The sequence below is a fragment of the Morus notabilis genome, unplaced genomic scaffold, assembly GCF_000414095.1.
Source record: "Morus notabilis unplaced genomic scaffold, ASM41409v2 Scaffold507, whole genome shotgun sequence".
Classification (NCBI taxonomy): domain Eukaryota; kingdom Viridiplantae; phylum Streptophyta; class Magnoliopsida; order Rosales; family Moraceae; genus Morus; species Morus notabilis.
The window spans coordinates 52,803-79,132 of NW_010359604.1; the positions used below are offsets into that span (position 1 = coordinate 52,803).

A 26,330-nucleotide genomic window follows, 5' to 3' on the forward strand; every position below is an offset into this window, starting at 1 on the left:
ATCTTCAATCTTAATGTGTGATTTTGAAAGTAGCCATATAGACTTGATATGAGAAAAGATAAAAAAAAAATATTTGGGGTTTAAGATCACTATGGTAGGCATATATCTTGAAAGAAAATTTCCATGGAATATTGCTTTAATGTGAATAATTTGGTGGGCTCGCGATGGTGTTAGAAGATAGGTTTGTAATCCTACTTGAAAAACCTTAGGATCAAGGGCTGAAAAATTATTTAGAGGTGAGAAAAAGCATAGTTTCTTCTAAAGATTCACTTGATGGAAGATCATCAAGAGGTGAGATAAGTAACAAATGGCCGTGTTTAGAATTGATCCCGTTTTTATTTTTTACGTTTTTTGAGAAAGAAAAAATGTGAACCTTTCTAAAACGGTGTTTGGCGCAATAAAGATAAAAAACATAAATCAAAACGATTTTTTAGTTTAGTGTAAAATAAGAGAGAAATGAAAAATGATTTTTAGTCGTTTTTTATTTTCTCCTCTCTCGAGCAAAGAGAGAGAGACATTAATAAGTTTTTTTATATTAAAAATAATCTCTTAATAAAACTATCAAACGCATTTTCAAAAATGATTTCTGTTTGAGATTAAAAACGTTTTCATTTTTATTTTCATACAAAAAATAAAATCATTTTAAAACGAATTCCAAACGCACCCATAATTTCTTCTAAAGATTCACTTGATGATGGAAGATCATCTAGAGGTGGGATAAGTAACAAAGTTTTTTCCACAGGTTGATTTTGTGGTTTTACAATTTGTGGATTGACATTGGTTTCCTCAAAGTAGCATGGTCACCATATCAACCATTAGAGCAAGTCACTAATCCGTTCGAGCAAAGTAATCATTCTCACACCACAAAATAGTTCAGATATCGATAATTTCAACAAGTTGCCTTTTAAAGGTTTCTCCAAAAACTGCTATAAAAGCTCAAAATCCCATATATATATATAAATGTAAAACTAAGATAAAACCAACTAAATAATTTAAATAATTTTTAGAGATAAATATAAATGTAAATTTAAAATTAAATATGGAAGATAAAATTTATCATGAAAGATAACTATTTAAACTTAAAGAGTATATTTAGTAGGAATGACCGGTGCTAATAATCCTAAACTTTTAATATAAAATAATAGAGCGGGTCACTATATGCATCGTGAATGATACATATGTAAGGTCCGTTTAGTTCGTTGATTCGAATTAAGATGTGAATTTATGTGAGAGCTTTTTACTGTAACAAAAAAGTTAGATGTGACTGTTTCTGAAAGCTTTTTCTTATAGCAAAACTCAAATTCTAAATTTGAAATGGTGAAATGAAGAGGGTTGTAGTACTTCGAACAAGGGAAAAAAAATGTCCATCGAGGAACTTTGATATTGACGGGGTATATTAGAGCGTCTGAATTGTCATTTTCTTCTCTTTTCACAATTGTTTTGTCTTTCATTGAATTCAATACCATTTTCAAGTGTTTCCGTATTGTTATGTAACGTGCTGATCACCATAATTTCAACCTGACTACAACAAAAGTTTTGTGTCTGTGTTTTCTGATGTGTATTGGCACTATATGCTCAAATTAGATGTGCTCCCCAGTGATGATAATTGATAAGAATAAATATATATATATATATATATATATATATATCGTTAGGTAGTATCTTTTTTTTTTCATTTGAATGGTAATAAAAAATTTCATTAATATATCATCTTAGGATTCTTGCTATGCTCAAATAACTTTTCCACTGTACTTTCATGTGATGAATCAATGTTATTATTTTTGTCCATTTGGCCAATATGCATATGGGATTTATTTCTAAATGTTATGAAAATCCTTTGCGTTTTAATAGGAATTTATCTCTATAGATACAAAGAGGTGGGCCTCACATGGTAGGATCTACGTAAACCCCACAAGTGGAACCCATCTTTGTAATTGTGTATGATGGGGATAAATCCCTATCGAGACACATAGTGGTGCTCAAAAGTTATTAAATTTTCAAGGAATTGTCAGAATCGGAGGATGTTGTCCATCAAAATGTGGTGTTGTGTCGCTTCAGGGCTCTCAATTATTGGAAAGATGGCGATTTTTTACCCGGCATGTTCCTATAGGGAGGAAAGGAAACATCAGCACAGAAGAATATAGCTTCCACCTAGGAGCAACAAGACTCACAGGAAGAACTAGATACATTGGCAAACAGTGGAATTTTCACTGTAAAGAATTCCACTACCCAAATCCAAGCACAAAGATTATGAGCCAGGAAATGTTTATGTTTGGTTAGAGGAAAAGAAAATATGAAGACAGGATAAGTATAACACCTAGGTGAGATCAAGTGAAGAGAAAAATGGATTTCCTTTCAATCCTTCCAACATCCTGTTTGTTGAGTTCTATCTACTATCAAGCAACAAATAAGTCTTGAAAAATTCAGTTCCTAACCCTCATTAGGCCTCATACTTCTATCCCTCCAACTTTTTCCTCTTACCAAACCAAGCCCTGAAGGGCCTAAGGAATCCAACCAAGAGTGACGCTAGCATTTAGCGTCACTCTTTATATCACTCTCTCTGTCACTTTCTACATTTTCTGTTTGACATGTGGATTCTATTATTTGATTTTCTGTTTAAAAAAGAATATGTCAGAAAATCAAATAGTAGAATCCACATGTCAAACAGTAAATGCAGACAGTGACAAAAAGAGTGACATAAAGAGTGACGCTAGCATTTCTCATCTAACAGATAGAAAACCTATAAAATGATTAGAAAAAGGAAAGGTTGATTGTGAGAAATGACATGAACCACCCCAAGCAGCAGTACCCGAGTCCCCTTAGACACCATGATGAGATTCAAACACAACATCCCTTGAAAAAGAAGGTTTTCTTTTTAAATGTTCAGTCTTAGGAAGTGGTTATCATTCCATTCTTTCTTACATTTGTAATTTTCATATTGCTAGGCATGAATATGTCCCACTGATTTAGAATTTGTATTAGAAAGGTCTAGTATTGTAGTTTCTTGAATCATCAGACCTTTAATGGCCCTGAAAAAGAAAATGGAATGGACCTAGTAAGGTGTAAAATTTGAAACGTTTCTGGTAATTGGTCTGCGAAAGCATAACTCGAATGACTAGCAATAGCTTGGAATTCCAATAGTATTAATTCAAATCATTGTTTTGGTAGAATTGATTTAACAGCACACGGTAGAAAGACGATCAACATCTTCCATAATGCTGTGTCATTCACTAGTACATAGCATCAAGTTGTTGTCATTTAGTGACCGATTAAGATACTCTTTCAAAATTCTGCAGAAATACACTGTTTCTTTTTTTTTTTTCCCCCAAGCAACATGAGAAGTTAGTATTAGTGAAAAGAAAATCAATTTGGAAAAAACATGATCCCACAGTCAGTGGCCCCTTCATCACGGGATTGCCTAGCGCATTCGAGTTTTCATTTTCGTATTTCTTTTTACAGACAACTTACTCTAGATAGATTCATTGTCCTTAATTCATGCATATGTAATAGCTGTATAAATATACTTGACAACATCAATATACGATCATCCTTCTTCTCAATTACCTGATAAGTTTTAGTTAGAAGGTATTCTTTATTATTCACTTAATTTTTTTTTTCGGTTTAATACACTGTTTAGTAGAGCTCACCAACACTAGTATGATCAAATCACAACTTCTGAAACCATGACAACTAGAAAACAAACTAAAGAGACCAAGACATTACCAAAACCATTTATTGATCCACCCTTTGAGACTACCTTGTCTTCTGCAATAAAAGAACCATTGAGAACAGCATATTAGTGCCAAAAACAAAAAGGGTCCAATACAAAATCTTCAAACTTTGGAAAAAAAAAAAGGGCTCTTACTACACTCTTTTGCGTGGCATATGCACCTCAACCCAACGCCACAATTTCCATTAGGCTTTTCACACTCGCTGCAGACATTCGGCGCATGATCAGGAATGTCGAAAGAAATCCTTGTCCCCAATTCGAATCCTTCGAATTCGCCGTCATCATCCGAGGATTCGACCCTGTAGAATCTCCTGTAGTGTGAGCAATTCAAGTCTCTTGGATGAAAACTCATGTCAAGCTTTTCAACGTGATCAATAAGTAAGCAATTAGCAGAAAATCCCTCCTCAACTTCTTTTACTCGAATTTTCGGAGAAGGTCGACATGTTTGTGAACAAGTGTGGTTCCTGATAAACGGTGAAAGGTTTTTTTTACCGTTTGAGCAGTTGAAAAGGAGGAGTGAATTGGGTTGTGGGGGTGTGGGAAAACCAGCTGAGAGAAGCAAAGGAGAGACATAATGAAGTGAGTGAGAACAAGAAGGGTGAGAAATGGTAAAAACTTTGGTTGTGTAATTAATGGAGGATATTGGAAAAAGGCCTAGTGAGGTTCTGTAGTACAGCTTCTGATATTTGCAGAGAAGCATGTGATTTAATGGGATTGACAGATTGTGAGTTTGAATAGAAAATGGTTCTTGAATTGGGATTTGGCCACAGGTTCTTGTCAGAGCATCTTCAGCACAAGAAGTTGCTGAGCAGAAAATGAGAATTATGAGGAGGAAAAGATGTAGAAGGTGGAATTCCTTGAATGCTCTCATGTTGTCCCCTTCTTCTTGGATGGTTTGATCTTTTACACTCTGTAGAATATTGCTGGGTGTATTAGAGCAAATAAAAAAAGACAAGATAGAGAGAGATATGTTTTAGCGCTGTTTAGTTTACTGATTCGAATTTTTAATTTGAATTAAAATGTGATTTTATGTAAAAAAAATTTTACTGTAATAAAAAAGTTAAATGTGATTATTTTTAAGAATTTTTTACTATAACAAAACTCAAATCAATAAAATGAATGAGATTTTAATTCATTTCACCGTTCAAATCACAACTTAAATTTTGTATTATAGTGTTTTTTTTATAAAAATTTAATTTTAATTATTTTTTTATACGAATTTATTTTTTAACTTAAACTTTCAATTTGAATAGTCAAATTAAACAGAAGCTTTTCACTTTTTTGATGGGATAACTTCCACTTTATTAGCTTTTCAGAGCCATTGCTAGCTTTTTTGAAAAAGCCTAAAAGGAACAATGTTTTCTACAATTCAAATTCGAACTCTATTTTTTTTTTTTTTGACCATTTTCGAGTATGTTAGTCCCGTTTATTTTACTAATTTGAGTTTAGAATTCAAGTGTTATTATAGTAAAAAACTCTTAGAAACAGTCACATCTAACTTTTTTACTACAGTAAAAAACTTTAACATAAAATCACATCTCAACTCAAATTAAAAACTCGAATCAATGAACTAAACGGATCGGTATTTCTAGTCTAGTTTTGTCTAACATAATTTCTACTCTTTTTGAACATTATAACAAATCAAAATCACATTAAAATAATAAAAAAAAAAACAATTTGCATAAAATATGATAAAAATTTGAATATATAAGGCTCGTTTAGTTCGCTGATTCGAGTTTTTAATTCGAGTTGAGATGTGATTTTATGTGAGAGTTTTTTACTGTAGCAAAAAAGTTAGATGTGATTGTTTGTGAGAGTTTTTTACTGTAGCAAAACTTGAATTCTAAACTCGAATCAACGAAATGAACGGGGTATCCTACTAATAAAGTAGTTTTTCATATGCTAACCAAAATTTCCAATAATTTCTCCACGTTTGAATTTTAATTTTTATGATTTGAATGAAACATCTTACTGGATTTTTTTTTTATTTTAAAAAAAGGAAAGGAAAATTACAACTAGCTAGGGAGGGACTTTGTGGTATTGGGCATGTTCAGGGGACCTTAACTTTCTTTTTTTCTTTTTTTTTTTTTTTCAGATCCCCTTTTTTGGAATACAGAATACAACCCTTTTCCCCATCCTTTATTCACTTCCTGCTACCTTCTCTTTTTTCTCAAAGGCGTATTGGCCAGTAAGTTCATTAAAAAGAATATATATATATATATATATATATGCATGTATAGACATTAGAAAGAAAATATTATTTCCATTCTCTTTTGAATTTTGAACGTTTTGGTGTGATTTTTTTTGAGGATTTCATTGTGGCAGGCAAGATTGTGAACATGGGGACCACCTCAATTAACGCTAATTAGTTGTTCACGAATGATCATGTAAGCAGACGATAAGGTGTAGCAACAAAGTCAAAAATATGTTCAATTTTGCTTTCTCTATGTCCCCATATGTACTGCCATGTTTCTCAATAGCAGCAGTACTATCAAACACCAACCTTGTTCAGCAACAATTTTTTTTTTTTTTTTTTTTTTTTTTTTTTTTTTTTCACTCCAATAAGTGCCTAATTGCTTGACACAAAAAATCCTACTCTATCATAGGTGAGTCTCATAATGGTATAATATAGTAAAATCACATACTATGAATGTGACAGTTCTAACTTCTATGCTAAGTTGCAACCTAATTAATAAAATCGTCGATTTTATCATTAGTCACGTTTAACACCAATCTTAAATTAGTTCAATTGGTGGTAATATTTAGCACTAAACATTTCTTTATAGCTCTAGTCATTTGGAGGCCCTAAAAGCCCTTTGCAAATTATACAATCTAAGTACCGTATTTGATAGAAGTGTCCAAAAATACATTTATTTATTTATTTTTGAATAAATTCTTTATTTCTTTAGAAAAAAAGTAAGGATTTCTACTCCCATGTCCCTCATTACTACATGACAAAATCACGCACTATCATATTACAATACATGTATAAGTACACTCTCTTTAGTGTATAATTTTTTACGCAAACAAATAATATTCTTGCTTATTGTAGTATACAATTAAAATTGGAATGTTATAGGAAAGCTTTTTTAAAAAAAATAAAATAAAATAAAATAAAAGTATGTTGTACAGGAAGAAGTGATATTAGCCTTTGTATTTGGTAAATACTAACCTCACCGACCAAGGGGAATAATAAATAAATCACCAAACGGCTTGGGAACTTCAATATTGAGTCATCAAACACTATGATCTCCATAAACAAGCATGATTTTTACAAGCAAAAATAACACACCGATCATAATAAACACACAAAAGACAGATTAACACATAAAAACACTATTTCACCTTTGAAATCTTTTCACAATAATATATATATAAATGAAAGCTCAATCGGTTTCTCTAGATTATGCTGGTGCCTTGACGAGAAGAGCAGGGAAATCAAGCAGCACAATCTTGTCAATGGCTGCTGAAAAAGTTGCAGAGAACTCAACATGTTTAGGGTGTCCTTGAAATGCAGCGAAGTCTTCTTTCTTGTTGAATGTCATCAAGAAGGCATGAGTAAAGCCTTGTCTAAGAACGTCTAGGCTTTCCACGTCCTGTCCCCTAATATGATCACAAGAACAGAGCATATACTAAACCTCTGAAACCAACTTCTCCATCCCTTTCAAAACATCATCCACAACCACATCATCCTTGAACTTGACTATAACCAAGTGCTTGAACTCTCCCATATTGGCCTTAACTTTGATCTCTACTATGTACTAAGACAGACACACACATAAGGAGCAAGCAAAACAAGTCCCCAAAGCCCGACATTTATAGTACTACTCACGAGTCACAACACATTGCGTAGCAATTTGTTCATGTGTCAACCTCCACAGTGATATGCTAAGACCGCTCGGTCTAGACTAGTAGCACAGGAGGTTTGTGTAGAAGAGAAATATTATTTTCTACATTTATGCTATGTTTGGTAGGAAGGAAAGAAAATATGATAAAAGAAAATATGGAAGTGATGGAAAATAGCAATGATGGAATGGAAATTGATTTTTTTTTATGTTGTTCGGTATGAAAAGATGAAAAAAAAATGAGCTTACCTTCACTTGTTTGGTATTAGAAGTTAAATTGAGAGGAAAGAAAAAATCTTACTCGTAAATTACTTTTATACCCTTAAATTTTTTGCTTGAATGTTGATAGAGAAAATGATAGTTTAGTAACTTTGCTCACTTTAATGAGTTGCCCCTATTTTCCTTCCCATTTTCTGCCCACTTGTATTATTTTTCACTCTATTTTCTCTTCCTTTCTCTTTTCTCTCCTACCAAACAACCTACATTTTCATTTTTCCTCCTAAAATCCCTCCACCTTCTTCCTTCCTTCTACTTTTCTTTCCTACCAACATACTCTTATGGTTAGATAGGTGACTCTATTATTATATTTTTTGTTTAAATAATAATATATTATTATTAGTGGAGTCCATGTATTAAATTGTGAATGTATAGAGTGATATAAAGAGTGACTCTAACATTTTTCTTAGGTTAAATGATGTCTATAAGATATTGTGGGTAGGGCTGACAATCCGGATAGCAACACGACGACACGACTCGAAACCCGTACGAAATTAACGGGTTTGAGTTTATCATAAATAGGTACGGGTCAAAATCAGGTCGAACTTGTGAAACACAATTAAATAACGTGTCATTTTCAGGTTGACCCGCCAAGCGCAATTGACCCATCATAACCCGTTTATTAAACGTGTCATATTTGGGTAACACGAATACACAACCCGTTTATTACCTGTTTATTACCCATTTTATAAACATGTTCAAAAATAGGTTTAGAAATAAGTTAACACGACCCATTTATCACATATTTTATAAACAAGTTCAGAAATAGGTTAACACGACTCATTTATTACCCATTTTATAAACGGGTTGACAAGTAATCAACGGATTGACACGACATGTTTATGACATGTTTAATAAACGAGTTATTCATGTCGTGTCATGTGAACCCGTTAATATACATGTCGTATTTAGGTTTTGTATTTTGACACGATTAATAAACAGGTCGTGTTCGTGTCAACTGAGGGGGTCAACACGACACGAACACGACCTGCCAACACGAATTGCCACTCCCTAATTGTGGGTTCGATCCCATGTTGTATTAGGACCAGTAATATGGGTCACGTCACGAATTTCGTCGGTTAGGGTTGAGAAAAAAGAGCTTCAGGTCAGAATTGGGTCGACCTAAAATTGACACGAAAAACACGGATCAATTTCAGGTTCGACCCGCCTAACCCGAACACGACACAAAACTAAAAAAAAAACTAAAAAAATACATATATTTTTCATTACATATATTTTATTTTATTAAGAACTTGTGATATCATGATAGTTATACTCAAAATCTTATACTATTATTTGCTTAATTTCAATGGATGTTATTGTATTTTAGTGTATTTTAAATTTTAAATTATTTCTAATATATAAAAAATTAAATAAAAGTATACAATTTTCGTGTCAGTTTCGTGTCACAGGTCATTTTCATGTCGTGTCGTATCAACCTGTAAAGTTATCGTGTCGTGTTCGTGTTGCGATTTTTAAAAAATTTCGTGTCACATATCGTGTTTAGATTGACTATAAATTTAAAAAAAATAATCAAAACACGACACGTGACACGAATTATCACGCATATATATATATATATATATATATGTATATATAATCGACAGTGATATCTGTCTTGTAGTACTGTGTACTCTCTCCCACACACGCCCAATGACGCCGCAATCAATCAGCAAAATGTCGGCTTCTCCTTTCTTGGACAGTAGTATCTACATTTCAATATTTTGGAAAGCTACTGCTTCATAGGCTTCCAAACCAACTTTTGTTTACATAAGCCAATTTAAAGACGAATTTCCAAAAACAACCCCACTTTGTAGGTATGTACACGTCTAACTTTTGTACGAATTATGCGTCATTTTCATCACTAGCATTGATAAAATGTTTAATTAACTGTGTAATTAGCAATTCAAGTCGTCATCTACTTGTAATAATAATGTAATCATTCGCTATATGAAATATGATTTCATGTATAATCATACATGGTGCTCTTCAGCTAGAAAATTTGTTGAAGGGGCTTTAGAGAAGTCAAAATTTGAACCAAATTAAACAGTGCGATGTATATTAAGGCTCTATTTTTTTCGCTGATTCGAGTTTTACTACAGTAAAAAGCTCTCATAAACAGTCATATTTAACTTTTTTACTACAATAAAAAGCTCTCACACAACATTACATCTCAACTCAAATTAAAAACTCGAATTAACGAACCGAACGGGATCTAAAATTCTCATAATTAATTCTTTTTCTTTTATTATGTATCCGTCTATTTTGTTTTTCTTTTATTTTATACATATCTTCTTTTTCTTCCTCCAAATATTTAAATTTAGGTAGCTTAGTATTCTAATTTCTATGTTGGTCTTCAACTAACTCTGAATTCTAGCTATTTATACTTGGAAAATAACAACTACCCCACCCAATTAAATTCTAACACCCCCTAAGTTCTAAAATCTAGGACTTTAAGTTCGCTTATTATGTTACAAAATACATAAACTTGAAATTGTTTTTAGTAAATGGTAATATTGACAAATACCCTTTAAAAGTGCATGGATTAAAAATATTTTTAATTAAATAATTATACTAATAAAATGATATTTATCAAGAATAAGAGATAAAAATTCACTTTAAAATAAAATAAAAATAAAACGAAAAGAAAAGAAAAAAAAATGTCCACCAGTGCAAACCCTCATAGCCTTTGCTTTGGCACATGAAAGGGGTCCCTACAAAGTCTAAACCCTAGCTAGCTTTTTTTTCTGCTATTCAATGTTTTCTCGACATTGTTAGTCCTTCTAGGGCTGGCACACCATCTGCCAAAGGCCATCATCACATTGCATACAAACTTTTTCTTTTATATACATTTTTTTTTCTCGTGTTCCTTAATATGAAATCTAAAATTTGTAAGGCCCTTTTCTGATAGGCTAAAATCTAAAATTAATAAGCCGGTTTATCAGTAGAGTTAGAGGATGTTTGGTACTTAGATTCGTTTTCTTATTCGAATAATGGTTCGTGGTTCGTTACAGTATTTTTTCTCACAAAAAATACACGTAAATTAAAAATAATTCTAATCACATGATTCTAATCTATGAACTAAACGTCTCTTTAATTTTAACTGTTGAATCTGATCACATTAAATTAAAAAAAATATAAAATATATATTTTTTTATATATAAATTTGTCGGTTGAAAAATTCATTTTTTTTTTTTTTAGTTTTATTGGAGAAACTCTTAGATCTGTAATATAATAATGTTCGGACTTTTCTCGGTGTCCTTGCCCATGTGATGGCACTCCAAAGCATGGTATATTGGACTCTAACTCATGGAGGGCATAATGGCATATGAGTACTCATATCTTTAAGGAATCTATTAACTTAGCTAGGACCGTCTTTGACAAGAGGGCATGTAGTGAAAAGTTATAACTTTATGCCCTAAATTATTATATGTGCTTGTTAATTTGTTCAAGGAAAAAAAGAGAGAAACTTTTACGGTGGAAATTATTTAGTGGTATTGTAATTTAGAGGATATTTAGTTTCTAGATTCAGAATCATTCTCAATTTACGTATATTTTTTATGAGAGAAAATACTGTAACGATCCACGAATCATGATCTGAACCATGACACGGATCCTTGTTCTAAACACACCATTAGTAACACCACAGTAAAATGTTATATGGCTAAGAATTGCACACTGCTAGTAGTATAGCAAAGAATTTTTCGAGGGAGTTCTTTTAAAGGTTTCTATGTAAATAGATGTTTGTTTCATTATCTTCTATTTGTTTTGGTTTAAAGTTTAGATTAATTTCTAAAAATTGGAACTTGTAACAATTGTTAACTTTGAGCTTTTATTTGCTCAAACCATGTTTGTTATGTCTCAAACTTTAATATAAATATAATTCTAAGAATAAGGTTATTTTTCGGGTAATCTTGACAAATACTTCTTGAAAATGTATGAGTCAAAATTTTTACCCTTTACTCTTAATTTATAACTTTTTACCCTTTACTCTTAATTTATAAATTTTTTAATCAAATAATTACACTAACAAAAGGGTATTTATGAAAAATAAAGAGTAAAAGTCAAGACTCGTACACTCTTAAGATTATATTCTCCATTTTTTTCTTATTTTTCTGTATAATAGGAATTTATACCCATTACTTCTTGTTTTGACTCCTAAAACAAAAATTCTTAAGGTTATTTTTCTGCCTAATAGTAATTTATACTCATTTCTTCTTTTTTTAACTCCTTAAAGTGAAAAATTCCTACCTTTTAAGCCTTTAATTCTATCTCTTTCGATTCCTAACAAATTCTGGTTTTCCCCATCCTTAAATTTATTGCATATGACCATGTTTTACAACCATAATTGGACTTGACATTTAATTTTGACAATTTGACATATTACTTTTAAATTGTTAATGAATTTATAACATGTAAGCATATTTGGTAAACTTTGTTTTTGTCAAGCTTATTCTAAAAATTGCGATCCAAAATAAAATTTTAAAACTAAGTTAGAGATTGCTTCTTCATAGATATAATTCTTCTTTTGGCATTCACAATGGTTTTGGAAAAAAAAAAAATGTCAAACACCTAGTTTTTTTTTTTTTTTTTTTTTTTTTTTTTTTTTTTTTTTTTAAAATTATTAACATTTGTCTTACAACACAATTGCAACAAATGTTTCAACAACACAAGAAGGCAAACCTATAAATTAAGGCCTCGTTCATTTCACCAATTTGAGTTTTCAATTTTAAGTTTCTACAGTAAAAAACTTTCAGAAAATATCACATCTAACTTTTTCTACTACAGTAAAAAGCTCTAAAAAAATGTCACATCTCAGCTCGAATTGAAAATTCAAATCCGCGAAGTGAACGAGACCACAATCCTATTGAAGTTAGAAACCTCAGAAATATATTTGTCTAGAAATACATTAAAGATTGGGAATTGAGATATAAATACCCTTATTTGATAGAAAACATCTGCTTTTCACTAACAAACGGTTAACTGTTTGCTCCTGGAGTATTCGGGAGAGACATGATTGAACTTTAGAATTGGCTCCTTGTAAAAAGTGTCCTTACTGCTGGGTGTTTCTGGAGGGGCTAAATAGAATTCTTATATATCAACCACAAGTTCAAAGTATAGGACAAACATTATTAATTGTAATTTAGGTCAAAGATTATATCTTCTACTGATTGTGATTTGGGATTAGTGAGACAGTTACATGACAACAAAAATTTATAATCAATGTTACATTGTTTTGACCAAATTCTAATCAATGTTTTTATGTCGAGTAATTATTGAAGGCTCCAGCTAATAAGACTACTGACTAACTTAAATAATTTAGGCTCAATTTGGCATTGCTGGTTTGTAATATATTTCTTGTTGGTTTTTTGGTTTTTTTTTTTAAAAAAAAATCATATTTCTTGTTGTTGTGTTCGTGTCAGTTAAAAAAAAATGCTATGACCATAAGCTTCCGTAGCAAAAAAAATTAAAAAAATTTAATTAGCATATAGACATTTGGGAGATTTGTTTTCCAAACCTACTGTGAATTTCAAAAGCAAAAATTAGACGTTTGTCGAACTATAGATTGAAATGTTGTGGATATGTATGATCAAATATATACGTTTAATTTTGAGTTTGAAACAAAATGGAACATATATTTTTTATTTTTTATTTTATCTCTTGTTTACGACAAAAAATTCTAAAAAAAAAAAAAAAAAAAAAAAATCATTTTAATGGTATTGTCTCAAATATATGTAGAACTTGCAGAATTTAAATAATCATTTGTTGCATTACAAGAAACGAAACTGTAGCGTTAAAACTGTGAACAAGATAAGCAACTAATATGAATAGAAAAGTAAACTACCAAATAAGCAAACTGCCTAATTATCACTCATAGAAAACTTACTGAAATAGTTTTGAAAACTTATTAAACTCGAATAAAATATTAAGAAATAAAACTTAATACTACCTTCTATATTATTCTTCTTTAATTATTTAATAGCTCCTAACATTAGAATGATAAATTGCAAAAGAATTAAGACTAAAAAGTAAATTAAGTAATTATCCATTTGTTAATAGGATAATTCTATTTACACATCCCTCTTATATAATTTTGAATGATTAAATTTACTTTTTACAAACCTCTTATTATTCCAAAGATACCCCTAACTATTATCATAAGATTAATAATTCTTAACCACTTCATATTTCTTTTCACATCCACCATTTCATTTTTACTCTTACTTTAATATTACCATTTCTATACCTCCTTTTATTTCCCCCTCCGCTAAGACTAAAGCTATAGGCATGAAGCCATCTTTTCATTTACAAAACAAAGAAAATGGCAAAAGAAACGATTCCATAAAAGTTAAATAGATAGAAAGACAAGTCAAAAAATAAGTAAAAGTAAATAAAGAAAAAAATGAAAAAAGAAACAAAACAAAAGGCAACCGAAAGAATCGTAGATACCAAAGGCATGAGGCAATAATAATAATAATACAAAAGAGGGGAAAAAAAAAACTCTATCATCAGCTTTTTTTATATAAAAAATTTAAACTATGTAGTTAGATATATCATAATTGTCCTTTTTTTGTAATTTTATATGTGAGCATTTTGTAACAAGAAAGTTTGATTTAAAGGGGGTGTGGAGAGTCAATAAGGGTGTGTAAAATCACCTTTGTTAATATTATACAAAGGGAGAATGAGTGAAATAAACATACCTCATAACGTACTTGATAAATTATAGCATAATTTTTTTAAATAGATAAACTATAGCATAATTTGATATCTCAAGTTTTCAACATTATTAAAAAGTCAAAAATACCCCTAACCCCTCTCCTTCCCCCTCTAGTCAAGTCTACCATGGCCGGTGCAAAGTAGAATTCTTATCTTTTTTCTTTCCTTGCTCAGAATTCTTATCTTTTTTCTTTCCTTGCTCCGGTCTATGAGGCCGAGGGACTCGTTTGCTGCTAATCTAGCAAAGTTATAACTTTCAGTAGCAGCGAATGAAAAATCATTGAGTTCCTCCCCTATCAATAAATAAATAGATAAACAAAGGGACCTACCAAGTCGATCTCTAATTCTGTTCCGGCTGTTGCAGCTGTTCAGTTGAGGAAAGTCCTTGAGACTTTCGTAGTTTCAAAATTCGTCTGCGATGACTACGGCCCTGTTTGTGCTGTTCCCACTCGTGTGCTCCTCTAAGAACTCTATCCCCACAAGCCTACAAATAGAAAGGTCAAATGAAAACTTAGCATCCCAATCTAAAGAATCCCTAATTCAGATGATTTGAATCATGGTTCGCGGTTCGCTACAGTGTTTTCTCTCACAAAAAACACACGTAAATCGAGAATGGTTCTGAATCATGATTCGGAATCCATTAACCAAACGTCCACTAAATGAAACAAGACGCAGAAAACAAGCCAATAGTGACAATCCCCTTATTCATAAGCACTGCGTCACTAACCTTGCAAATGTACTGAGTCCACAATCCCCTTTCCAGCAGTTTTGTTCTGGTGTCATTTGGAGCCTCCTTACCAGGCATTGAACTAACTTCCTGATCAAGGAAAGATCTTACAATTTTCGTAGCGGGTTCAACCACCTGTTCTGCCCATATATCATCTGATTTGCCTACAATGTATTATAATTACTTTTTGACGGAAAAATATGCTAGTTAAAGGTACCATCATATGTGAAGTAAATACATAAGAACAAGGCTCCATAGGACCATACTCAATATGGACTCTGTTGCATCCATGAAATGTATGTCCCATCCAAACAATTTCTGCAGCCGAATAATCCTCCTTCTCTGTAAAACAAGATAAGTTTTATTATGGCATTTACTAAATAAAAAAATTAACTTACTGAATAATTCCATATCAGAGTGTGGTTGAACTCTATGAACGTAATTAGAATTTGGAGGAAAAAGACTTTGGGTTTTATAACTGCTTATATATTGTAACATGTCAATTAAAGTTCGACAAAATCAAACTGTCGCCAACTAAGCTTTTTTTTTTTTTTTTTTTTCTCGTGAAACAAGAAACTTATATTAAATATAAAGAACTATGCACAACCAAGAGAGGAAGAGGTATTGTCGGGAAAATAAAAACAAAACATAAGCATGACGACTACACAACAAAAATTAATCCCAACTCCTAATAAGATCAAAGAATAGTTTGGTTGGAGGATTCGTACCCCGATTCGAATCATGGTTCATAGTTCGCTACAGTATTTTCTCTCACAAAAAATACACGTAAATCGAAAATAGTTCTAATCTTATGATTATAATCCATAAACCAAACGTAAGACTTATAAAATCCTTATCCTTATGGACCCAAACTGCTACCGAAAATTTAATCCTATCCCAAACGACGGAACAATCTTCCTTGCGGCCCTAAAAAATTTTACAGTTTCTTGCGGACCATATCTCCCAAAAGATAGTTAATACAGCAGTTTGTTCTAGACGTGATAGATAATACTTAATACAGCAGTTTGCCCTAGACGTTCCCTTCTTTTGTTGGATCCAGACCAGGAGGATACACACAACTCCTTACAAGTCCTGGGGAAAGGAAAGACCAAACTCTTTCAACAAGAGGCACCATATTCTATAGGAGAAACTAGAAAGAGCAATGCAAAAACTGGTGGTCAGCTGATTCACTGCCGCTCTTGCACAACATACACCAACCTGGAGAATTGAGACAAACAGTCTCTTGCGTGGCATTAAATCATGTGTTCAATTTGTCAAGAATTTAAAGCCAACAAAATACTTGAATTTTTGAAGGAATACGGGATTTCCAAACAAGATCAAAAGAATCACAGGGGGTGGCATTAGCGATGCTAATCAAGAAAGAAAAGAATGATTTAACAGAGAAAAACCCCAAGGGATAAAGTTTCCACACTCGCCTATCCAGAATCCCATTCGAATGGTGAAATCTGTCGAAATTGGAAACCCGCTCCAAAGCCAAAGCTTTATCTCCCTTTGTAATGAATGTTACAGCAGAGGGAAAAACAGTTAAGAATATGCAATATGGCCTTATTTAGTAGGAGAGACGAGAGTCAACCTTAAGCTCAAGTTTCAAGATTTATCAATACTGAAGGCACAACATTAAGGTTTGCAGAGTTCTTCTGACATTCAAAGAATTCCTAGAATGCAACGGATATTGCAGAGCAAAGGCATCAACAAATTAACTTTCTTCATGTTGAGGCCGCGTTTGGATTTAATTACACTATCCGAAATTTACTAATTAGATTTACATTACTTTTGGAAACTATTGGCTGAAATATCATGCAAGAGGATGTTCTGATCCAGCTCTCAAATGATATAATTAGGCGCCTAATAATTTTACCAGTATAACTTATTTCTGAAGTGAAAATGGTTATAACAAAAAGATATTTTTCGACAAGAGAATACAAAAAAGGTTTTTAGTGCTATCCGCCGTTATAGTCCCTAGACCATTTTTTAGTCAAACTTGATATTTTTGGCAATTTTCAATCCTAAATATGGAATTAATGGTAAATATTTCCAATTCAACAAAGATAGTCACCTGCCCATCGCATAATAACTTGAAATTTTACAGCCACGTAAAGTGCAAAATGTTTTAAATTTCAAAAGCTCTCAAGGGCATTGAAGAGAGCATTTGTGCACCATATGTGATGGGTTTTGCAAAATTTCTTGTCACCACGCGATAGACACATGATTACAGCCATCAAGTTTTAAAAATTCAACATCAATTTTATAAAAGGGGCAAAAACTGTCAAAAAAAAAAAACTTTGGGAGTCATCAGAAAAAGAAAACGTTTAAAGACCAAACTGTCATAACGTTAATAGTCTAGCGACCAACAGAGCCAAAACCTTTATAACAAACCATGTATGCATGTAAAAATATATCTTTACCTGACGACGAATGAGTCTTCGAGTATTAAGTTTGACTTTGTCGATTGCTTCTTTTAATAAAATCTTGGGCTTGCAATCATAAGGGGACTTAAGCATCACCCTCATATTCTCCTTCAAAATATTATCACCCGTGTCCACCGACTTCAGGGTGACGGAGGCATCAGTTGAATGAATTTCATGATTACAACCGTCTTTGGCAATGTAATCTCTCAAAAACTTCTGAAATTCCCGAACACCAATAGCTTGCAACAAACCTTGAGTATAGTCCGTACCAACATTGAAAATATCATAGACTTCATTAAGCAATCCAGCATCTACCATGCAATCGACTCTTTGTTCCACATATTGATCCAACACAGGGAGAGATGCATCCATACATATGAAACAACAATTGTATCTGAAATTGTCAACTTTACCCCAGTTCTGCCCTGCCACGTGCAATATTATTGATAATATCAAAAAAAAAAAAAAAAAAAAAAAAAAAACACAAAACAAAAAAAACAAAAACAAAAAAAAAAAAAAAAAAAAAAAACAAGACATCAATGAGAACAACCAAAGACAAGTTCTGGATTCCAGACTTCAACAGTTTAACCATCCAATCTTGGTAAGCATTTGTAAAAAGAAACATATAGAAAGAGAGATGGAAGGCCATATGCAGATTTTCACTCAGTTTAAGAAAGATTGCATCATTGGCAACGATTTTTCAGAATGAGAAACACAAGGTCAAAAATAATACTCTAACATGATGATAAACAATAAATATACATTTACAAAGATAACAAACCTCTACAGCCTTCCCCTGAAGAAGTTCACTAGGGAGAATGCCAGAACGAGCATACAAGCTTAGGTATTGATTAATCTGCAAAAAGATGAAGATAAAATTTATTCAAACAGTTGCATATATGAATACCAATGATACAAGTCTCTCTAAACACCAAATGCATCATTCTATTCAGCAAACAGCAATCAGAACTTTAAATCTTTCTCATTAGTTAATAATTTCATAGAAGATCATATATAGACATCGTCAAGACAACAACAATATTGAAGAACAATACTCTAGCACGTATGCGCCATAAACGGAAAAACATTCAATTCAGAGAAGCACTCAAATCTACTTGATGACATAACTTAGGACAGTAGTCTTAATAAACATTGTTTGGAACCTTAATCTGACAGTTATGAATTTGAGGTAACAACAAATTAAGTATTTCATAGGCTCTCCACCATATATGCAAACTGAAATTATGAAATAGCAATTAATTGAAAAGAAAAAAAAAAAGTATTGAAGTGCGACATGTCCACTTCTTAAGAACAGTTGACGAGTGATTAACTGCTGAATTTGTTGCCCAAAACAATTTCTTTTACCTCAAAAATGTCCTTTTGTAAGTTTAATTTCATTGGAAGATTTCCAACATTTTAAACTAAACCAAAATGAATGTATTGAAATTCATATATATTACCAATGAACTTTTTCATATGATTAGAGATGAGAACAGAGTAGTTAAAAAGACAACCAATCAAAAACGCATCAGCAATGAGATATATGCAGAAGAAACTATATAGCACGCTGGTAATGTGCTCCAGAAAAAAAAAGGGGTGCTAAAAATGTGTTTCGACGGGAGCACATAGTTAAAGTATTCTGAGATTCGAGGGTTACAAAACAAACAGATACACGTGAACACAGGCAAGCAATAAAAGAACCCTCGTCTACAAATTTCACGGACAAAACACATCAGAAACCCGCGGCCTACCTTTCTATGATTGTTTGGATGGATTCTATTTGCTGCAATTGGATCAATGCTTTTAAGATGGTTGTAGCTATCACTCCTCCGATCATCGTCCATCTTACAACATAATTCTGCATCTCCTACATGTAAGACAGACACAGTGAAGCCTTAAGTACTAAAAAATTTGAATATGAAACATTTGAAAGAGAAGAGTTGCTACCTGGAGAGATGCTAGAGCAATTATCGTCCATATCTTCCACCGTGTCATCTAAAAGGAATGGACTTATAAGAGCCTGAATAAAGTAAACACACGGAAGTAAGTAAATAATGAACAAAGTGAAACGAGGAATGAAATAAAATTCAATGAGAAAACTCTACATAAAGGATCACAGTGTTGCATGTCATTGGAAAGAATTATCTCCATGCACATCCAAAGATATTCAGTAACAATATAGTAGTTATTAACAGGACTCGTTTGTGTTTTAGATTTTGTACTTCTTACTTGTTATTGAGGATACCTTTTACTCCTTTCCTTGTATCATGATTTATATATCAATATAAGGAACTTTTCTCATCAAAAAAATAGAACTCATTTGTGTTAATGAAGATTTTACCAACATTTCAAAATACTACTGCCGGTCTTGCAATTGAAAAAAAAATAAAGTAATTCTAAAAGAAGGAATGGCAGAGTCATGTAGTGGGAAGGCTAGTAAGCTTTCGAGCAGTAGTGAGTGATGGTGATCAATGCCCAAAAAACTTTATTACACCAGGTTTCCAATAACCTCCACCGGCTTATATATATATAATGATCATAGGATCATAGGTCTTTGTTTTGGTTTTCTTGTAATGATTCACCTGCTTTGTTTGTATTTCTAGATTGTTTTTGTTTTTTGGGATGGATAGCTCATCCATCTTCTTGTGGTAATTTTTGTTTGTTTAATAAAGTTTTCAGTTTCCCATCAAAATATATATATATATATAATGATAAATATTTCTAGGGGCCGTTCACTTCACTAACTCATTTGATTCGAGTTTAAAAATTAGATTTGAGTTGCAAAAAATTTGAGTTTAATTTGGAATTTGAAGTTTAGTGTTGACTGATTTAACATTTAAAAATTGAGTATTGTGTTTACTTGCACAAATGTCAAACTCCAATTATAGCCCAACATTGGCATGCATTTAAGTTCTCTAAAACGTGAACATTCTCCCAATTAGCACAAAATCAATTGTTCTTCATAAATATATATATATACATATATATATACAAACAAGTAATAATCTATCCATTATAAAGGCAACAAACCCATTCTAAAGAAAGTCCAACTTCTGGTCCAATAAGTTAACAAATGCATCTGAATATATGGTTCTCAAGTAATACATAAGTAATAATCTATCGATGGCGATTATTTTCGAATGCAGTCCTCATAATATTGGCTATTTCGTCCCTCAATATATTCATTTGTCGTCGTTGCAGACGGTTATGATGTTGTTGGGTTTCCCGATCCGGATTGTGATTCTGATTCACATCTTGATCCACGTTGAGTGGATCAATTTCTACAACCGGAACGGCGTCCCTCATGTAATGAGTGAGTAGATCATCATTGTGGTTATACATATGTATGAAATTGTGTATAATGGCATAAGCAAGTGGAATGGTTATCTGTATCTCTATTAGGTAGTTATTAATGCACTTAAGTACGGAACCTGACTTTCCACACGCCGAATGTGTGCTTGTCCGCATTCATATTCCTAGTCGGTCTTAAAAGCCCTTTAAGCTCAAGCAACGAACTAAGACGCTTAAAACAATCACTACTCATTCTAATTTTTGACCTAATAACGTCCTCATGTCTATCAAGTAGGTATTTGACAGGCATTGTACCTGTGAGTGCGGAAGTATGCTTTGACTGAGGTAATGGTCTTTTCATATATGTGTAGTGTCAAAATATCAAATGGGAGAAAAAGTTAATTCTTTCATACGGCCAATAGGTTACAAATAGGCTCAGATATATACACGGCTGCAACCTAAAGAATAGGAATGAAATCTCTACAAAATAGGAAACTATCTAAACAGAATATACAGTTAACAAAATCTCCTAGAAATCAAGAAATCACACATAATCCTCTATAGTCACACAGTTTCCTAATAAGGCTGCATAATTCAACACTCCCCCTCAAGTTGGTGAATGTATATCCTTCATTCCCAGCTTGCTGACAATGTCTCGAAATGCTGTGCCAGGCAGTCCCTTTGTAAGCACATCTACTCGTTGATCCTTTGTTGAAACAAACGGAGTGCATATCAACCCACTGTCAAGTTTCTCTTTGATAAAGTGTCTGTCAACTTCAATGTGCTTCGTTCGATTATGTTGACCAGGATTATGAGCAATACTGATTGCTGACTTGTTGTCGCAGTATAGTTTCATTGGTCCTTCCCATTTTATCTTCAAATCATCAAGAACTATCTTCAACCATAGTAGTTCGCATATTCCCATTGCCATAGACCTAAACTCGGATTCTGCACTTGATCTTGCCACCACGTTTTGCTTCTTACTCCTCCACGTTACAAGATTTCCACCTAGGAAAGTACAATAGCCCGAAGTTGACCTCCTATCAACCAATGATCCTGCATAATCTGCATCCGTATAGGCCTCCAGTGCCATACCTTCTCCTTTCTTGAATAAAATACCTCTTCCGGGATTGCCCTTCAAGTATTGCAAGATTCTATGAACGGCCCTAAGATGGGACTCTTTAGGAGTGTGCATGAATTGGCTGACAATACTCATTGCAAATGTAATATCTGGTCTAGTATGTGCCAAATAGATCAACCTCCCAACAAGTCTCAGATAAGAGCCTCTATCCACCACAGGATCCTCTGGAGCATCACATAGTCCATGATTGAATTCAATGGGTGTGTCAACCAGCTTACAGCCCAACTTCCCTGTTTCCTTTAGTAAGTCAAGCACGTACTTCTGTTGAGAGATAAAGATCCCTTGCTTTGAATGTACCACTTCAATGCCTAGGAAGTATTTTAATTTTCCAAGTTCCTTGATATCAAATTCTTTGAGCAGACATCGCCTAAAGTCGTTAATCTCTTCTGCATGTAGGGCCATCAAATCACGTTACCCAAAACGATGATAGTTATGACTCGGACGACGAATATGAGATTGCGGCAGTAGTAGTTGTTTTGTGGTATTACTACACATATATGGAAAGACCATTACCTCAACCAAAGCATACTTCCGCACTCACAGGTACAATGCGTGTCCAATACCTACTCGATAGACATGAGGACATTATTATGTCGAAAATTAAGATGGACAATGATTGTTTTCAGCGTCTTAGTTCGTTGCTTGAGCTTAAAGGGCTTTTAAGACCGACGATGAATATAAATGTGGACGAGCAACTTTTTATTTTCCTCCACATTGTCTGTCAAAGTTCAAATAACAGGGAGTCACAAGATCAATGGCAGCATTCAGGTGCTACCATTTCAAAGTATTTCCACGCCATTTTGACGGCGTTGTATGAGCTCCGTTTTGACTTACTTAAACCGCCAAACTTCAATTTTATCGATCCCGTCGTAGCCGCGCATGGAAATAAATACTTACCATGGTTTCAGGTATAGTGCCTCAACTTATTATTCTATTTGACAAACTCGCTGCCATAAAACTTAATGGCGTTTATATGCCGAGATGTTGTTGCTTATGTTAGTTAGTTACTATGTAGAATTGTGTTGGCACTCTTAATGGGACTCACGTACCATGTGTTCCACCACCTTCAAGTCCCGAAGCATGAAGAAATAGGACAGGGTTCTACTCTCAAAATGTGTTAAGGGTCTGCTCGTTCGACATGAGGTTCACCTACATGTTAGCTGGATGGGAGGGCTCTGCTCATGATGCACGTGTGCTCGCATCCGCAACGGAGATGTCAGCAAAAAATTTCCCATATCCACCACAAGGTATGTTTACGCTTGGTCTTTACATAACTTTTCATTACTAAACGTTTGTGCTTACATGTGGAACTAATATATTCACGAAATGTCTTCTAACTCACATCACAGGTAAATATTACCTCATAGACTATGGGTATGCAAACAATGATTGTTTCTTGGCGCCGTACCGGGGGAGCACTTACCACCTTCAAGAGTTTCGGGCAAGGCGTAGTCGGCCCCAAACTAAGCGTGAGTTGTTCAATTACACCCATTCTTTCCAAAGGAATTGTATCGAGCGCACATTCGGCGTGTGAAAAGCCAAGTTCCGTATACTTAAGTGCATTAATAACTACTTAGTAGAGACACAAATAACCATTCCACTTGATTGTGCCGTTATACACAATTTCATACATATGTACAACCACAATGATGATCTACTCACTCAGTACATGAGGGACACCATTCCGGTTGTAGAAATTGATCCACTCAACGCAGATCAAGATGTGAATCAGAATCACAATCCGGATCAGGAAACTCAACAACATCGTAACCGTCCGCAACAACGACAAATGAATATATTGAGGGACGAAATAACCAGTACTATGTAGACTGCATTCGAAAATAATCGCCATCAATAGATTATTACTTATGTATTACTTGGGAACCATATATCCAGATGCGTTTGTTAACTAATTGGACCAGAAGTTGAATTTTCTTTAAAATGGGTTTGTTGCTTTTATAATGGATAGATTATTACATGTTTGTATATATATATATATATATATATATATATATATATATATATATATATGTTTATATATATTTATAAAGAACAATTGATTTTGTGTTAATTGGGTGAATGTTCAAGTTTTAGAGAACATAGATGCATGCCAATGTTGGACTGTAATTAGAGTTTGACATTTGTGCAAGTAAACATAAAACTCAAGTTTCAAATGTTAAATCAGTCAACACCTAAACACAAAACTCTAAATTCTAAATTAAACTTAAATTTTTTGCAACTCAAATCTAATTTTTTAACTCGAATCATAAATTTGAGTTAGTGAAGTGAACGGCCCCATACTAAACCCAAAAAAAAAGAGAGAGAAACAACAGAGAAAACATATATATAAACACAATGATACTATATGAACCTATTTGATTGATTGCCAAAATGAAACAGGTTTATACCTGAATATAGTAGTTTGTACCCCCAACTATGACCGGCAAGCAGTTACGAGACAGGATGTCATCAATAAGCTGGAAATCCGCATTCTCAGAAATTTACAACATGAAATTAAGGACAAAAAAAAAGTATATATAGAACCCAAAAGAAGAAATCCAAATTGAGTACACAAATTGCATGATTAATCAAGAATATCCTAAAGTTCGAACTCTAAACCCTAACTTCAGAAGGAAAAAAGTGAGCTAAAACATACAGGAATAGCAGAATCCCGAAATTCTTTAGCCGTGAATTCCACATTAGGGCTCATTGCCCCCAAAAGATGATGAAGAATTCCTACACAATTTCAAACCAAATTTCACAATTTCAAATTTTCGAACTAAAAGTCGAAGTGAAAACAGAGACGAAGCGAGATTGGCACGAGAAAACTTACGAACCTTTTTGTTCGTCGAGAGGAACCTTGTTGGTGAGAACATCCAAGCCCCGGTATACCTGCATGGAATCGGCGTTGATGACCTCGACCGGGAAATGAGAGCCCAAATCTATGGCCAATCGCGACTTTCCTGAACCTGTGGGTCCCATAATCACCACAACTTTCGGCTTTGGCTTGTGTTCGCCATTGCTAGGGTTTCTGATTTTCTTCATTTCAGTCCGACTGTCCATCTCGAGCTTTGCAGTAAGTTAATCCCCGTTTTCATCATTTTATACTTTAGGCATTAAGAAAAACGACACAAACATTAAAGGGCGCCTTGAGGGGACAAAATTTTAGAGAAACGACGGCGATGATACATGAACAACATCTTTTCTTGTTCACTGAATCGGCAAATTTTAAGGTAGGTTCATAGAACAAGAGAAAAATATTATAGTAAAAAAGTTAAGGAGACGTTTGATTAATGGATTAAAATTATGTGATTAAAATTATTTTTGATTTACGTGTCTTTTTTATAAAAGAAAACACTGTAATAAATCATGAACTATGATTCAAATCATAGTTTGAATCCTCCAACCAAACATCCCTTAAATTTAAATTTTTGTAAAAAAAAATACTGTAACAATAAAATTTAAGTTATGAATTGAGCTATGAAATCAAAAGACTTGGGCCCATTTAGTTCGTTGATTCGAGTTTTTAATTTGAGTTGAAATGTGCTTTTATATGAAAGTTTTTTACTGTAAGCAAAAAAGTTAGATGTGACTGTTTCTGAGAGCTTTTTACTGTAACAAAACTCAAATCAGTGAAATGAACGGTTTATTAATCAACCCATTAGGTTGGACAGAATTGAGAGGATATAAATTGGGTAATTTTTAAAAATGCCCCTTAAAATTGGGTAATTTTTAAAAATGCCCCTTACAATTGGGTTTTTTTTATTTCTATCCTTTAATATTAGTTTATATATTTTTATCTTTTAGATTAAAATTTAAAACTAGTCGAGATATATAATTTTTTAAAAAGAGTACTTTTAGTAAGTCATATACTTAATAAGATATAATTTGAAATTTTGCAATAAAAAGATTGAGATTTTTTCAATTTAATAGTTACAAATCAGATTTTGGATTGAGCAATTTCAATCTATGAATTCGAATTATATATGTTTATATATATATTCAAATAGTTTTATAGAAGTTTGACTTTTTATAATGGATTGTAATAATTTAGTTTGTTGTCGAAAACTCAAATTCAATTATGTGGCACTAACAAATTATTTTACATGATGGTGTGTTGATTTTAATTTCAAATTTTTAATATGAATTTATGTTAATATTATAAAAAGAGGCA

General features: G+C 32.8%; 3 protein-coding genes across 8 annotated transcripts; all 3 read right to left on the reverse strand.

Moving 5' to 3' along the window:
• Nucleotides 1-1,882: 1,882 nt before the first annotated feature.
• LOC21392331 lies at nt 1,883-4,616 on the reverse strand. Its single transcript, XM_010094898.2, has 3 exons — nt 3,866-4,616; nt 3,724-3,765; nt 1,883-2,104 (listed from the first exon to the last, which is right to left on the reverse strand). Exons 1-3 carry the CDS (start codon nt 4,599-4,601, stop codon nt 2,064-2,066), a joined length of 819 nt encoding a protein of 272 aa, XP_010093200.2. The 5' UTR covers nt 4,602-4,616; the 3' UTR covers nt 1,883-2,063.
• A 2,307-nt stretch (nt 4,617-6,923) lies between these two features.
• On the reverse strand, nt 6,924-7,666 carry LOC21392332 (stress-response A/B barrel domain-containing protein At5g22580). The gene is given in 1 exon segment (XM_024163515.1): nt 6,924-7,666. A coding segment is annotated over 1 exon segment (327 nt). The 5' UTR covers nt 7,462-7,666; the 3' UTR covers nt 6,924-7,134.
• Nucleotides 7,667-14,482: 6,816 nt separating this feature from the next.
• LOC21392333 (tRNA dimethylallyltransferase 2) lies at nt 14,483-25,214 on the reverse strand. Of its 6 annotated transcripts, none has more exons than XM_024163505.1 (11): nt 24,994-25,214; nt 24,813-24,892; nt 24,565-24,648; nt 19,672-19,744; nt 19,476-19,591; nt 18,506-18,580; nt 17,722-18,144; nt 15,562-15,637; nt 15,296-15,459; nt 14,898-15,052; nt 14,483-14,798 (listed from the first exon to the last, which is right to left on the reverse strand). In XM_024163505.1, the coding sequence occupies exons 1-10, from the start codon at nt 25,199-25,201 to the stop codon at nt 14,909-14,911; spliced, it is 1,443 nt and encodes a 480-aa protein (XP_024019273.1). In that variant the 5' UTR covers nt 25,202-25,214; the 3' UTR covers nt 14,483-14,798; nt 14,898-14,908. The 6 variants fall into 6 exon arrangements, with proteins under 6 accessions (XP_024019273.1, XP_024019272.1, XP_024019271.1 ...); XM_024163504.1 differs by having other exon boundaries at nt 14,732-14,801; XM_024163503.1 differs by having other exon boundaries at nt 14,732-14,806.
• Nucleotides 25,215-26,330: the final 1,116 nt, after the last annotated feature.

What these genes read in the sequence shown, in the direction of transcription:
- LOC21392333 (XM_024163505.1), bottom strand. Translation starts at nt 25,201, where the DNA reads ATGAAGAAAATCAGAAACCCTAGCAATGGCGAACACAAGCCAAAGCCG. An exon ending in TTCGGGATTCTGCTATTCCT is followed by an intron (nt 24,649 to 24,812) that starts GTATGTTTTAGC and finishes TAAATTTCTGAG; the next exon opens with AATGCGGATTTCCAGCTTAT. An exon ending in GTACAAACTACTATATTCAG is followed by an intron (nt 19,745 to 24,564) that starts GTATAAACCTGT and finishes TACTTTATTCAG; the next exon opens with GCTCTTATAAGTCCATTCCT.
- LOC21392331 (XM_010094898.2), bottom strand. Translation starts at nt 4,601, where the DNA reads ATGAGAGCATTCAAGGAATTCCACCTTCTACATCTTTTCCTCCTCATA. An exon ending in ATGCCACGCAAAAGAGTGTA is followed by an intron (nt 3,766 to 3,865) that starts GTAAGAGCCCTT and finishes CTTTTATTGCAG; the next exon opens with AAGACAAGGTAGTCTCAAAG. An exon ending in TGGATCAATAAATGGTTTTG is followed by an intron (nt 2,105 to 3,723) that starts GTAATGTCTTGG and finishes TCCTCCCTATAG; the next exon opens with GAACATGCCGGGTAAAAAAT.